General features: G+C 58.7%; 2 protein-coding genes across 3 annotated transcripts; both read right to left on the reverse strand.

Annotated features, from left to right (window-relative positions):
- Positions 1-337: 337 nt before the first annotated feature.
- PNKP (polynucleotide kinase 3'-phosphatase) lies at positions 338-5,637 on the reverse strand. 2 transcript variants are annotated; one of them, XM_068991923.1, is made up of 17 exons: positions 5,551-5,637; positions 5,137-5,300; positions 4,422-4,468; positions 3,787-4,089; positions 3,324-3,403; positions 3,189-3,246; positions 2,997-3,104; positions 2,627-2,698; positions 1,855-1,903; positions 1,680-1,750; positions 1,506-1,598; positions 1,270-1,366; positions 1,132-1,193; positions 874-983; positions 709-796; positions 562-623; positions 338-477 (listed from the first exon to the last, which is right to left on the reverse strand). In XM_068991923.1, exons 2-17 carry the CDS (start codon positions 5,285-5,287, stop codon positions 360-362), a joined length of 1,569 nt encoding a protein of 522 aa, XP_068848024.1. In that variant the 5' UTR covers positions 5,288-5,300; positions 5,551-5,637; the 3' UTR covers positions 338-359. The 2 variants fall into 2 exon arrangements, with proteins under 2 accessions (XP_068848024.1, XP_068848023.1); XM_068991922.1 differs by lacking the exon at positions 3,324-3,403 and having other exon boundaries at positions 2,424-2,698; positions 5,477-5,577.
- A 1,003-nt stretch (positions 5,638-6,640) lies between these two features.
- Positions 6,641-10,730, reverse strand: AKT1S1 (AKT1 substrate 1). Its single transcript, XM_068992569.1, has 4 exons — positions 10,345-10,730; positions 9,216-9,293; positions 8,951-9,120; positions 6,641-7,601 (listed from the first exon to the last, which is right to left on the reverse strand). The coding sequence occupies exons 1-4, from the start codon at positions 10,721-10,723 to the stop codon at positions 7,458-7,460; spliced, it is 771 nt and encodes a 256-aa protein (XP_068848670.1). The 5' UTR covers positions 10,724-10,730; the 3' UTR covers positions 6,641-7,457.
- Between the last annotated feature and the right edge of the window lie 4,342 nt (positions 10,731-15,072).

The raw sequence follows: 15,072 nt of genomic DNA on the forward strand, positions 1-15,072 counted from the left end.
TGCCCAGCCTGGGCAGTACCTGCCGCTCCAAGTGTTCCAGGGTTTTTCCTGCAGCTGCTCCCAGGCTGCCCTCCCTGCCCTGTGGCTTCCACGGGCCTCATTCAGCTAGAAGCAGACACGAGGCAGGGCCAGGCAAGTTCCAGCTGCCACCACCATAAACCTCTCCAACCCAGGAGGGGCAGAGGCCCCCCAGGGGAGCAGAGTCCCCAGTAGCACCCTCCTGGTACCCTGGGCCCAACGGGTCTGTGCTGCTGGCTTGGCTGGGTGAATCACCCTTCTCTATAGCAAAATGGTGGCCAAGAGTTAGGAAAAATAGCATTTATTGTGGGGAGGGGCGAGGGCCAGTAGGGCAGGGTGGCTCAGCCCTCTGAGAACTGGCGGTACAGCCGCTCGAGCTGCGGCGCCACGTGCAGCTGAAATGGGATCTCCAGGACGGCTGCAAAGCCTTCGGCCAGCGTGGGGGCCTCGAACTGCTTCCTGGCGGCAGAGGGTGCAGGCTGGAGGCGAGACCCAACCTTTGGGCTCAACCTATGTCCCCCCACCTCACCCTGCGGCCCCTACCTGTAGCTGTAAATGACGACGTCGGACACGGGCATGTGGGAGGAGTCTGTCATCTCCCGGAACTGCGGGGGCAGAGATGGGGCCGATGAGGCCAGGGCTTGGTGGGGTGTGGGGGGACTGGAGGAGCTCGGGGGGGGGCTCACTCACCCGGTTGTTGTGGCGCGCCTGCTCTAAGGTGGCACTGAAGAGGAAGCAGCGGCAGGGCACACCCGCGTCGCGGGCACACTTGATGTACCTTGGGGAGGGGAGGGCGGGGAGCTTGGTAAAAGGCCTGGGGCTGCCCTCTAGGGGCCTTCCCTAGGACCCCGGTACCTGGCCCGGCTCTGGACATCGGGGTTTGTGTTGTCGATCGCGACCGGTTTCCTCTGCTTCAGGGCCGCCTCACATGCAGTCACACAGCGCTGCCATGAGCCCAGAGTGTCCTGGAGACCCAGAGAGATCAAGGATGGGGCCTGGGACACCCAGGGGCACAGGGACCCAGAGCTGGTGGGGGGACACCGAGGCAGAGTGATGGAGAGTCAGAAAGGACAGCTGTCTAGGGGTTGGGGGGCACTGAAGACCACGTCCTACCCTGTTCACGTGGACGTATCCGGCTGACACGAGATGCTCCCGGAGGAAGGTGGACTTCCCGGCTGTGAAGGGTGCAGGGTGAGTGGGGCCTGAGGAGTTGGAGAGGGGCTGGGGCTTCTGGGGGTCAGGGAGTCTCACCCCCAGGAAATCCCACGGCGACGACCACCTCCGGGTCTGAGCTTAAGAGGGAGCTGGACTCGGGGAGGCAGAGAGGCCCAGAGCGGGCGACGCTCCTCTGCGAGGGACAGACAAGATGAGAGAAACCCGGCCCCATCCCTGTGTGTCCCCCGCCCCGCAGGCCTCATCGGGTCAAAGGCTGGGAGCTCAAAGGGCCTCATCCCTGTGCGCCCCCCACCCAGCCCTGCAGGCCTCACCGGGTCAAAGGCTGGGAGCTCGAAGCGGGCCGCGGGCCACTTGAGAAAGAACTCCTCTGGTGTGGTGAAGGGCAGGCCCAGGTTCAGGGCGAACTGGGGGGCGAGGGAGCAAGTCAGGTGGGGTGGGGTGGGGTGGGGACGGGCTCCGGTGTCGGGACAGGGTGGGGCACTCACCAGGCGGTCTGCACAGGAGAAGTCTTTCTTCTTGCGCCCAGGGGCCCAGTTGGCTGGGCGTCCCGCTGCGTCTGGAACACGGAGCCCCGTCTCCACCAGCATCCTTAGGAGCGGCCCATCCGCATCAGCGCTCAGCGCCCAGCACCCACCCACCTCCCCAGCCCCAGGCCCTTACCTCCCACGAAGATGCTGTCCCCAATGGAAATGGGCACGCCCTCGTTGGCCTAGGCAGGGACACATGAGAGGCAGTAAGGAACCCACGCCCACATCTGTCACACTAACAGGTTCCACCAGGAGGTCGCTCGGTCGGTGCCCCACACTAGGCCTGACCTCTAGCCTCAGACCTCAGCCACTTCTCAGCCGCTTCACCGCCTGTTCCACGTGCGGCCGCCAGAGGGCGCCCGCTCCCACCTGACGCGGCTCCGGACCGCACGGAGTCTGACCTCGCACTCGCCCCCTCGCCCGCTCAGCGGTAGCCACACAGGCCTCCTCCCTGCCCTCGAAAACACCGGACTCCATCCATCTCAAGATCCTTGCACTTGCTGTTACTCTGCTCTTTCCTCAGATGACACACGGCTCCCTCACTCACCGCCTTTAATCACCCGGCCGTACCCTCACTGTTTACACATCCATCAACACACTTATCGTCCGCGCCCTCCCTAGTCCAGGAGCACCCGGGCGCAGGCAGGTCTGTCTTGTCCACTAATACATTCAGCTCAAGAAGCTTTGTTCTGAAGAACAAACCCATGAATGAATCCACAGGTGACTTCTCTCCGGACCACTCTGGTTTTCCGAGTTTAAAAGCATTGGCCTCACCCACCAGCACCAGGACATGATAGCAAAGAAACTGAGGCGGCCAGGCCTGGGGAGGGGGTGACAGGGAAGGTCATGGAGCAGAGACCTGGAGTGGACAGGCGGGCAGGGAGCCCTGGGAGTCGGAGGCTCACCTGCTCTTGCAGGTGGTCCCACATGCCGCTCACCGGCTTCCGGTACAAGCCTGCGTGCGTGGCCACCAGCACCTGTGGGTGGGGCGGGGGTCAGACACCGTCCTTGACTCTTGCTCTGACACCCAGAGTCCTACAAAGGCACCTGAATCCCAAGGACACTACGCCAACGCTCACCAAGGTGAGCACCACTTACAATGCATCTGTCAGCATAACCACGCCCGGGGCCCCCATCCACTCTCCAACTGGCTCACCATGTCACACCTTCTCCCCGGGTCTGTTTCCTCCTTTCTGGCCCACCGCGCAATCTCTGGCCTCTGTCTCAGCCTCTCTGTCTCTCTACATAGTCCTTCAGCCTCCCATGCAGCCATACCTGAAAGGGGACCCCCAGCTTCTCCACCACAGCCTCCACCTTCGCTTTGAACTCCTCCGCTCGCAGCTTTCCGCGCCCTATGCCCATCTGGTTGGTGAAGATCACCAGCTGTGAAGGAGATGGGGTGTCACCCCGGCCCCTCCTCATCAGGCCCGGGCCCGCCTTGTGAGCCGGCCCCTACGGAGCACACACCTTGTAACCCTCGGCGGCCAGTTCCCGGAGTTTCCGCGGAATCTCTAGGTACAAGATCCTAGTGCGGGTGAGGAAGCACAAGGTGACCTGGGGCCCGGATGCGCCTCACCACCCTCTCCTACTGCCTCCAATCACCTCCAGTCACTGGGGCTAGTGGGGAAGACCTTCCCAGAACGTGTGGTGATGAGGGTCCCGTCCAGATCAAAACCAGCCACCTGGCGTCACCCAGAAAAAAGAACAGCACTGTTACACCTCTGGTCCACCTAGCTCGCAGGCTGGTTCGCGTCAATTCTGCAAGCTGGGACTATGAGCGCCAGCCCCTTACAGATGGGGAAACCGAGTCACAGCTGGCCTACCCATGTTCTGTAAGGACAAAGATGCCACCCGGACAGCAGAGAGTGAAATCTTCTCTACCACCTCCCACTCCTGAGCCCCTCAGTATTTCAATCTTTAAAATGGGTTTCGTATCCGACCCAGCCTCCTTCCATGGCCTATTTTCACTTCAGGGGACTAATAACCATGAAAATCCAAATACAAGCTAAGTTTTGTTTGGGTGTTGACTGGACTGTGCTAGAGCTGTCTTCATCTTGGGCCTCACCTTGCCCCGAGGCTTCACACCAGGTGCTGTGAACACCAGCAGCTTCTCGAAGGTCTCCCAGCCAGGGGATGACTTCCTTATCTGCTTTTTCTTCTGCTCAACATTTTCCTCCTCTCCCTCTCGGGTCACAGGAGGGGTGCTGGGTGGAGTGTCTGGCTGGGATTCTGGAGTGAGGGCCTCTTCCCAGCGCAGGGTCAGCGGGTGGAGGCCATTGACCAAATACAGCGTGTCCCCCACCCTCAGAGCGCCCTTCAAACCCGGTCTCAGCTCCTGGGTCCCGGCAGTTGAGGGGTTAACTCCCAGCTGTAGAGAGGCGGTAACTGGAGCTGGCCCCACCCCCGGCAACCTCCCCCAATCAAATAACCCGAAAAAGGACTCGCCGTTCTCCACCAGCCAATCAGACCCTTGAGCCCCGCCTCTTCATCGTGTACCGCCAATCAGGCGCTGGGAAGATTAGCCTCGTTCCGTCTTACCCAATTTAAATAGGGATGAATGTTTACCGGATTGCAGCGGGCCACACCTGTTCCCCTCCCAGTCTGATTTTCCCAATTGGGCCCGTTCCCCGCTGGGTGACGATTCTCCGTACCCTCCATCCTCACCCCCAGTCCTGCTGCCTCTTGTTAAGGAATCGGTACCTGTTTCACTGCCACCGTCCGAGTCTCAGGGTCAGCGACCAGCTCCACTGCAGATTGAAGGGGTGGAGTCAGCATCTGAATCCTTGGGTGACTGCTTCTCTCTTTACTGGGGAGCATGCCCCGCTTCAAACCACAGGATGGGGCCACAGCACCCAATCGGCAGGAGGAAGCAGTTTATTTTCTAAGTAGGACTGGCTCGCTCCTTGACATGCAGGAGCCAGATAAAGGCCTTACAATTGCCTGGGACACTAGTCCTCGCCTAAGGAGACAACAGGTATTTTTCTGTGTAGAAATGGCTTCTCCTTGACAATGTAGGGCCTTGACAAGATGCAGATTCCGGGCTTGGCCCGCTACCACCCATCTCTGCTTAGCAATATGCACTTTTCTCCACAGAACCGGCTCTCTGCTTAACAAGGGTCGTGGCCTCATTCTAGTCTTCGCAGCAACTTGTGAGTATCTTTCTCTGCCCAGTGACAAGTGTCTCGGGATGGACTCCATCCGTTCCCGTTCAAGGTGTCTGGCTAAATCCAGGTCAAGCACCTTTTCTTTCTGTGCTCTCCACAGGGGACACCTACCAACTTCGGGACTGGCCGCACCGCACAGTTCCGCATGGTGGCCAAGCATACCCCCTCCTGTCTATCTTTCCAACTGCCTGTGTTCCCGCTCCTTAAGCACGCCACACCACCGGGTCCAGCTCAGGCCCCGCCCCGCCTACCCTGGTTTCGGGAGCACTTCCGGTCGGTAACCTGAGTCAAGGGTCCCCGGCCCAGGACCAGAGCTTGCCCGCCTGAGGGCAGGAAGATGGGAGGCGCTCCCCCAGCGGGGCTCTCCAGCCACAGGCGACCCTGGGCCTCCACCGTGGCCATTCTGGGAGTCGGCCTAAGGGGAAATAGGGAAACAGGTTTGAGTGGCATCTCTCAGTCGCTACAGGAAGTCCCGCCTCCTTCCGCCGTCTCCACTAGGAATTCCTTTCTTCCGCTAAAGGTTCCGGAAGTCCCACCCACTCATCGGCCTCAGGATAGTTCGGTTTCCCAGGCGACGACGCCCCACTCTACCTCCGGGAGCCTGGACCCCGCTTTCCAGGGCAAAGGCCGAAAAATTTGCGCTCTCGCCTCGGCCCCACGCTCACCCCTGCCCACCGCTTGGTTCATTCGCCACTTCCGACCGGGGACGTCTTGCCGGAGGCGCTGTGCCTGCGGCTCGGCTGGCTGCTGTCTCTCCGCCCACGGAAATGACTCTTGCTACCGAAGTGGGCGGGGCATTGGCGCAGCTGCAGCATAAGCCCCGCCCCTTCAGGCCCAGGAACCCTGCGGTACTTCTGCAGCTCTGACCTTCATCTCCTCTGCTGCAGTATGAGACTCAGGCCAGTAGAGGGGAGTGGATTCCATGCTCACAGATTTTCTTTCCGCGAAGTTTTGTTTCATTTCTTTTGCCGGAGATAGTTACAGCGGGAGGAAATTCTCTTTAAGGTTATTGTCAGTTGACGAAACCCCGCCGGGACAGCAGTACTGCAGTTTTCTCATCTAGTGTGAGGATAATCGTTTCCATTTTGTGGGGTTACAAGGAAGGTTGAGTTAGTACATGTAAATAATTTGTAAAGGTGTCTAGGTAATAGTTTACCCTGTTGTAGTCTTGTCTGTTGTTAGCATTCCATCGGTGGTGATCTGATGGGAGACGGGGATTCCGCCTTTGCATCCTCAGACCAGAAGCCATTTGTGCTTTTACCTCCAGCTGTCTTAGTACGAAACCCGGCCTCAGCTGGGGGTTCCTGGCTTTTCCTGGGAACTACGTGGGCTCAGCTGAGAAGGCAATGGCACCTCACTCCAGTACTCTTGCCTGGAAAATCCCATGTATGGAGGAGCCTGGTGGGCTGCTGTCTATGGGGGTCGCACGGAGTCGGACAAGACTGAAGCGACTTAGCAACAGCAGCATGTGGGCTCAGGAGACCGACTCAAAACTATCCTCATTCCGAAATTTACAGCCCTGAAGATTGGGATTCCACTATCACACAGGAATGGAATCTTTTCTTCCACCCTGTGTATCTACCTTTTCTTGTCTGTGAAATGGGGACGAGTTCAATTCCCAACTTTGCGTGGAGAAGCAATGAGACCTGCTCATTTGGCTTCGAAAAATTTTGAATGAATACCCAGAACACACTTCATATTCATTTGTCAGAGGTAAAACTCTTTAATCTTAGAGCGCCCCTCCCAACTCCCGATCCCCACCCCCGACTCTCTCCCCTACGCCAGGGCCGGAGAGTGAGGCCCCCTGCCCCCCACCTTGGGTGGACGAGGGCCCTTTAAGGCACCTGTGGGGGTGGGGGAGAGGGGCGGGAGCTGGTAACGTCCTGGATGCAAGGACGGGTTTGATTGGCAGGCAGTTGTGGGATGTAACCAATGAGAGGGTGTCAGACGCAAGAACCGGATCAGGCCATCCCTGAAGGGGCCAGAGGGACAATTGTCGGGACTTCGGCGAAAATCAGCCCCGGCCCCAGTAGTGTAAAGAACATAAATTTAACACCACAGGCCAATCCTGGGCACAGGAGGAGTTGGCTACGCCCCCAGGAGGCTAGAGCCAATCAAATGGGGGAACTCAAGAAGGGTTGTTGAGTCTCTCGGGAGATTGGTCAAGCCCTTTACAATGTTCAAGTCAATCAAGTGAAGGAGCTGTCCATTCGCTATGCTGAAGGGGAGGACGATTACCCAATCCTGGAGCTTGACTCTTTCGGGAATGGAGCCAACGCCTTGCGAATTGGCCACGCCCCGGTCGCGGAGAGAGCCAATTCCTTACTAGAAAAACTGTCGCTGGGCAGCAAGCAGACAGACCCAATTCGGAAATTGGATAGGCCCTGCTCGGCGGCGCAGTTGTCGTCGTGGGCTGGAAGGGTGGCGGGACTCTGCAGGGACTGGTCAATCCTGGTGGCCCGGGGGGTGGGAGGCCGGTCCCGGATCTGACTCGGATTGGCGGGCCCCGGGGGCGGGGCAGGGGTGTAGTGTAGGAGTGGGACGGACGCCGGGCCGGGTAGCTCCCTGGGCCTCAGTATTTCCGCTTCAACTTCTGGAAGTCGCTGGTGTTGAGCCGTGGCCGCGGCAGGTCCCCGAAGACCTGAGTGTCCTCGGCCTCCCGCAGCACCAGTGCGCGCATGCTCGCCGCGATACGGTCCAGGTCCGGCGAGGAGGGCTGTGGGAACGGCGACACGGACGGGGTCAGAGCCTGCACCCCAGGGTTCCAGGTCCTCTCCTAGCACTTTGCCCCTGCGACGCCTGTGACCTGGCAGGCCCTTCATCCTGTCCTGCTCCGTTTATGGCTCTGCTACCCAACTTAAGGCACCACCTCCTCCAGGAAGCCTTCCTGCCCCTCTCCTCCCCGCATTCTCAGCCTGGTCCTTTGTGCACGCACAGCAGCCTGTCTCATGCCGTCCTTCCAGAGTGGAAGTGCTGCCTGGGTGCTGACCATCAAGGCTGTGTGTACCCAGAGTCTCATGTCTGAGGACCAGGTTTGGGACTCAGTCATGTTCCAATCAGGCTTCTGCCAGCCACTAGCTGTCAACAGGGATTTATCTCCCTAGGTTTCTGTTTCCCCTCTGAAAAATGGGGCAGATAGCAGGGTGTGGGCCAATCACCACAGTGATTGCTAAAGAAAGCTGAACGACCGAGTCACCAGGGCTGAGAGAAGGAGCCCTCTCCCTGCCAGTCTCCACTAGGGAGGGGTCTTCATTCTACCTGCAGCCCTAGCACCCAGTGTTACCGTCCTTCGGGCCCTGTCACCCTCGGCTGGGCCTGACACCCAGCAGAGTGAGAGAGGCCACAGACAGAAGCTGGACTCAGGCCCTCTCGGAGGCCAGCCCAGGACCCGGCACTCAGGCCTCAGAGATTCAGTTAATTATGTTTCCATCAACAAACAAGGATGGCAGCAGCCAGTGAACCCTGCCAGTCTGTAAAGGGGGCCGCTGAGTGGCATAGGGAGGGGGAACCACAGGACCCAAGGCCTCCTCCCTCCAGCGCTGTCTTCCAAATGGAAGCGGGGTTCCAATCCCAGCTGAGTCTCAGGAAGTCATGTGCACCCTCAGTGCCTCGGCTTCCCTTCTGCTTCAGAGCTTTAGTGGTGGGCGATGGGGACCCACCCAGGCCAGCCCAGGAATCTGTGTAGGATGGTGTGGGAGGAATGGAGGACAAAGGAGATGGCACAGACTCCAGCAAGGGCCAGAAATATGAGGGGTAGGGGCGGAAAGCAATCTGACCCCGCTGAGCCACAGTTTCCCCATCTGGAGGGGACACCAAAACACCTGCGCCCTGCTCAGATCAGGTATTCTATTAACAGAGCTGTTTTGGGAAGGAGAGGCCGCTCCCTCTCTACAAGGCTACAATGTAGTTAAAAGCTGCAGGGTTCTGCCCGAGAACCAGCCTTGCGAGAAGGAGGGGCAGATCAAACCTGGGAAATGTGGCATCCATGTCTGAGGGCTTCCTGGAGGAGACACCTCTGAGCCCTTACCCACACCCTCCTCCCTGCCTCCCCCACTTGCCCCTCACCGGCCCGTTCTCCTCATCAGACGACCGAGCTTCTGTCCTCTTCTCCTTGAAGGCCCAGACGGGCACGGACACGGGCAGGGACTTGGCGTACTGCTGTGTGGGCAGGGCTGAGGCCGGGGGCACCGAGTAAGCTGGCGGGCCAGCGGGAGTCTCCTCGCTCAGGCTGCCATCTGGGAGAGAGTGTGGACTCCAGGCTCTGTCCCCGCCTTGATCCCAGTTGCCCTCACCCCCCACTCCGGCGATGGGGACAGCCTGCAACACTCACCGTCCGTGCTCTCGGGGTCTGACTCACAGAAGGGGGGTAGGTCCTGCAGCGTGGTGTCCTCGTCCATCACGAAGAGTCCTGTGGGTGGCGTCAGAGGCCCGGCCACTTGGTGCCTGCTGCGCTCTGAGTGCTCTAGACTGCGGCCACTGCCACTACCTCCCCGTCCCTTGCACTGGCCAGGCCCTCGCAAGCCTTGGGGCTTCGGGAATAAGCCTCGGGCCTCGCACACCTTTCCCCTGGTTATCTGGCTGGGCTTCGGCAGAAATAAATCTAGTTTCTGTCTATCTGGTATCTCCCTGGGTGAAAACAACTGGTTGGATGAACACAAAATCTGTAAGATTCACTTGGGATGTACTGACTCAAAATATAGGCTGAGAGGAAGACGAGATGATTATGATCCCTGTTTGACAACCAGGACTGATGGTGCAGAGATGAACTTACTTGCCTTTAGTCTCACCTCTAATAAATATCTGAACCTATGTCACCTGGCTTCACAGCCTGAGCCCTTAACCCCATGGGTTTGTCCAGCAACAGTGAGAAAGTCAGCTGTTGGTAGTAACAGTTAGAAGTGAGTAACTACTTAATTAAGCCCTCCACCCACCCGCCACTGGAGAACTCCTACTCACTCTTCAAAACCCTAATGTTACAGTCCAGTCTCTGGAAAGCATCCAAGCTCTTGTTTCCCCCACTGCAGCCAGCTGCACCCTCCGTTGTTGCTTGTACCCCTGACCCTCTTTAACTCCTGTCTCTGCTCTCACTGGCATCAGGCACCCCAAGTTTGCAAACAAGTCCTGTCCTACTCACACTCCCAGCTCAGAAGGTTCCCTCCCCGCCTGCCCCACGCCCTCCACAGGGCACTGCTTCATGCCAGGACTCTTAATTCCTTGGCCAGACCTGCAGTACCTACAGAAAAGGCCCTGAGTTGGCTTACTCTGTACCCAGCACCTCCCAGCAGAGCTGGTCCCAGGAAATGATGAAAGGAAACCCAGGCTCAGGGAGGAGAAATGACTCGCTCAAGATCACAGAGTGAGTCACAGGCCAGCCCAGAGGACAAGCAAGCTGCACCCCTCCGGGAAAGCCCACGGAGGAGGCGACTGACCAAGAGCCACCCCGGCCCCTGCTGCCTCACCTCCATTATCGCTGACGCCCAGTCGCTCCCCAGACGTCTCCGTCTCTGTGGGTTCGTCCTCGTCCTCCTCGTCTTCCTCCCTGGCAAGGGCAGGCCGGGGTGGGCTTCGCGCGGGGCTGGGCGGCTGCGGTGCTGGTGGGGGTACGGGGGGGCGGGCTGCAGCGGCCGCCCGGTGGGCCAGGGCGATGTCGTGGAGGCAGCGGCAGGCGGCCTCGGCCAGGGCCCCTCGGCCGTGGGCTGCGTAGGCGCAGGGGCCCGGGCGGGGTGGCGGGGGTGGCGCGGCTGTCAGCAGCACCAGCTCCGTGCCCGTCCGGGCCCGGAAGCGCTCCGCGGCCCCCACCACGGCCTCCCACAGCTCCTCGGGCCGCCCCGACGCCATTCGCGCCCTAGGGGCAGAGCAGGACAAAGGAGGCTAAGGCCCAGCGGACTTCACTGTCCACCCAGCCCCACGTGTCCACCAGGCCCTGGACTCCACGCCCAGCCCTGCTCACCACCTGATCCCAGCTGAGCTCATCTCCCCCTGCAAGCTGACCCCTGCCCTCCGTTTCTGCAGGACTCCTCTCCATCCAGACCTCCGGGCCCTGTCCTGGGCCCCCGGCCCATCCTCACCCTGTCCCCTCAGCCCCTGACTGTCCTCTTAGCCCTGCCCTGTCCAGCATAGGACCCATCAGCCACACGTGACTGAGGAGTACTTGAGATGTAACTGATCCAAAATGAGACGTGCCAAGAAGGTGAAATCCACACCGGACTGTCAAGGCTTACTTAGCACAAAAAGGTAGCATGTAAAATCTCTCATGAGCAATCTGAAGTTATTAAATGTTGAAATGATGACATTTATTTATGCTGGCTAAGTAAAATAAGAGGGTAAAAGTGAATCTCATCTGTTTTCTACTTTTTTAATGTGGCTCATAGAAAACGTGAAGTTAGACACATGGCTCAGATCATATTTCTGATGGACTGTGCTGCCCTGCACCATGGCCCCAGCCTCCAGTCCAGTAGGCACCCAGGCCCCGGGCTGAGAGGTGGGGGGGCCGGGTCCTTTTACCCCTGGAGCTGACCCTGCTCCAGCACCCCCTGGACAAGGTCACAGTCCCTCAGCCCAGTACCGGAAGGCCTGCCCCGGCCTCACATACTTCCAGACTCCTGAGGCCCAAGGCATTAAGTCCAGGTAAACGACCCCCACCCCCGCCCCCCAAGCCTAGAGCACTTGTCCTCTGTGTACTTGTCACTCCTGCACCCACCCCTAGCTCGGGGCGGCCCCTCCCCATCCACAGGCTCCTGCAGTGTCTGAACGATCCCCATTCTAGCCCAGATCCCTTTGGGAGCACTGCTCGGATGGATCCACATCCACTTCCCCAACCAGTGTGGGAGGCCCTCGAGGGCAGGCCTGTTGGATTCACCTCTGAGACACCAGCCTTGCCTGGCACATGGCAGGTCTCAGAAAGCTGGGGTTGAGCAGAAAATGGGATGCCGGCTGCTTTCTGCACCTGGGCTTTGCCCACAACGTCCTTGCACTTCCAGCAGGTCCTCTGATAGTCTCCCCTGATCCCTCAAGATGGATCCGATGCCTCCCCTTGACCCACAGTGCCCTCAAGCTACCTCCATTACAGCTCTTGTCACACAAGCCTGTGACAGCTGTACCTCTGGCTGCCTCCTCCATCAGACTATAAGCCACCCGAGGTCAGGGATCTGTGTCCCCAGGACAAGTTCGCTCTAAGTAGATGACCTGCTTGGATGCATCTTTTTACAAGCGGAGAACAAGGGACCAGAAGCCTGACTTCCTGCCCTGACTGCTGTGTGGCCTCGGACCACTGAGTGGCCTTCTCTGTGCCTCACTGTTCTCTCCCTGTAAACCAGTGGTTGAGCTAGGGCTGCTAGGCAGCTGAGGAGCCTTCCCAAAGAGGCAGCAGGCTCCTCCTCACTGGAGGGATTCAAGCAGGACTGTGATCTAGCATTCCAGGGTCGCAGAAGTTAGATTTCAATTCGAATCCTCTTTGTGACTCATGACCAGAGTTTGCTGAGCACTTGCTCCGTGCAGGGACTCTGCATCGGTCATGATCCCTCCTACCTGACCTACAAAGGTGGGAGCTGTTACCTCACAAACGTGATAGTCAAAGCTCACGGAGTCCAAAGCCCTTGCCGGAAGCCACATGCAGTGAGAGCACAACCACTGCCAGTCCGCACAGACCTGGGAGCAAGTTTATGCCGCACCTCCCACGGGCCAGGCAGGACCTGAGCCTGTCATCCAGCCTCATGCCACCCTCTCACCACTCCTGTGAGGGTGGAGCTACGATCATCCCACTTTACAGTTGCAAACTGAGGCCCGGGGAGACTCAATGTCTTGACCAAGATGGAGGGCTGGGACCTGGATCGGTCATCCTGGATCCAGAACCTATTCTTAATCATAAATGCCACCTTGCCAATCTTATGAGGAAAGATTTATGACTTCGTAGTCCAGAAGGGAAAAGTGAGGCTCAGAAGCTTAAGGCACTGGCCAGAGGCGCACAGCTAGAAAGGGCAGAAGAGAAGAGAAACTGTGGTCTGCTTGACGGGCTCCAAAGCCCAACCGAACTGGGAGGTATCCAGGGTCTCACAGCCACTCCTTGGCTCCCACTTGATGGAGAAAACTGAGGCTCAGGGCAGGAAAGTGAGTGGCCCAAGGTTGCACAGCCTGGTAATGCCAGGCCAGGGGGCTCTTCCTTGGGACACCAAAGTATGGCTCCTCTCCTAGAGGAGATCTGAGAGCAGATCAAACTCCGAGAGCCTGGGAAGACCTGGAAAGAGTCAAGTGGGAGTGAGCGGGTCACGAGAGCCCCATACATACCTCAAAGAGGAGGAGACCGACTTACGCAGACCCTTCTGCCAAGGCTTGGGGATCTTGGGGCGGGGGGTGTCTCTGGCATTGGTTAACTAAAAGGAGAGTAACCAAGCCAAGTACCGCCCCCCACCCCAGGAGAGTCTCCCACCCCTTCAGGTTCCAGAGGAAGTCCTGTTATCTTCCACGGAGCTGATAGATGGAAGACCCCCTCTCCCTCCAAATACAGGTATTTAAGATTAGGGAAGAGTCGGACACGACTGAGCGACTGAACTGAAGATTACGGAAAGAGGGAGGTAGGACCTATCCCCCATAGGCGGAACGGACAGGTAAGGCGACTGGCTTTTTAGGATGAGGTGGGGGGTGAGGTGAGGAAAGCGACTCCAGGAAGAGATGAGGAAAGAGGAAAAGTCTCCCAAGGAATGAAGGATGCTAGCATGCCAGCGAAGTCCCCCCCCCATCACCTGTCAAACTGGAAGTAAACCCCTTCCCCGGGCCAAGGTGGGAGGAACTCGGGGATGCACCCTGTGCCCTGGGGCAGGTGAATGTCCGGGGTCTTTCTCTACCGCTCACAGAACTCGCTACTTGGTCCGGGGGCTCAGGTAAAGACCCACTTCTCTAGGAAGCACACAGGAAATCCCGCCCAGGTAGGGGCCAGGACCGGAAGTCCCGCCTTTGGACGGGTGAGGGGCGCCCCGCGGCCTCACCGAGTAACCCCCCGACCCTGTGGACATGGTCCACGCCTAAGTCAAGAATCCTAGTGGGTCTGGAGACCGGAGGATAAGGCTGTCCAAGCTTTGCCTAGGGTCAGACACAACGGTTCCCACGGCCGACACCTTTCCAGCGCTCAGCGTGAGGTCACTGGGCGATCTCTGCCCTCTGATTAACGCAGGCTATACCCTTCCCACGAGCGGCTCGCCCACCCAGCGCCCCTCTCCTCCGGACGGCCAAATCCTCCCCACACCGCGGTTCACAACGCCGCCTCCACTCACGTGCCCGTAGCCAGCATGGCCGGCCCGGCACCGTCGCCGCCCTCAAAAGACATGGCGGTACCTTACGTCACTTCCGCCTATTTGGCCCGCCTCCACCTTGCACACTCCACCTCCCTAACACCAGACGGCGGAGACCAACATGGCGGCACGGGTGCTTCGCCGTATCCCAGTGGGGCATTGGCGACGGCAGAGTGTCCGTAAGAAAGATGGTGAAAGAAAGAATTCAGCTTTCTCAGACACAAACCCACATTTCGATTTGTCCCGCCAAAATATGGGGAAAATGCTATATGCACACTCAGGACTACAGTATACTAACTCAAGCGAGCTGACGTCCCTCACACACTAATAACCTCTTCCACAAAACTAGTGGAAAGCAATGTCCATTAATGACATGGCAACCAGCCAGCCATCCTTTGTCCATAACGTACATAAGCTCTCCAACCCATCCCCCTTCAGCACCAAGACTGGCAGAGAGCCAACATGGCAGCCTCTCTTGCTTCAGTTTGCCCAGTTTCAATATGGCGGCTCAGGCCGCTTTCCACGGTGACTTAGGAATTCTTCAGGGATTCCTCCGTCCCAGCGGAAACTGACGGTTTCATCCCTTTAACACGAGTCCTTCAGGGCCTCTTGTGATGGACAGCTTCTCTCACCTTTTCTTTTATCCGTTTCTTCCAGGACCCTGCTTTCGCGCCCCGCAGAGAGATGGGACTGCCCCGCATTAACATGGCCTCAGCTCACCGGCCTTGGCCGTGCCCTCGAGAAAAATGGCATCCTTTTGGCTTCGATGCCAGCATGCAATATGGAGAAAGGACTAGGCCTCTCGGAGCCAGCTTGATCGAGGGGGTGGAGTTCCTGGACCCGCCCCCTTGTTTACTTCGTGGTTAGGAATGCAGTACTGCGCCTGCGCACTGGCCGCTCCTC

The sequence above is a fragment of the Capricornis sumatraensis genome, chromosome 20 (assembly GCF_032405125.1).
Source record: "Capricornis sumatraensis isolate serow.1 chromosome 20, serow.2, whole genome shotgun sequence".
In the NCBI taxonomy this organism is placed as follows: Eukaryota; Metazoa; Chordata; class Mammalia; order Artiodactyla; family Bovidae; genus Capricornis; species Capricornis sumatraensis.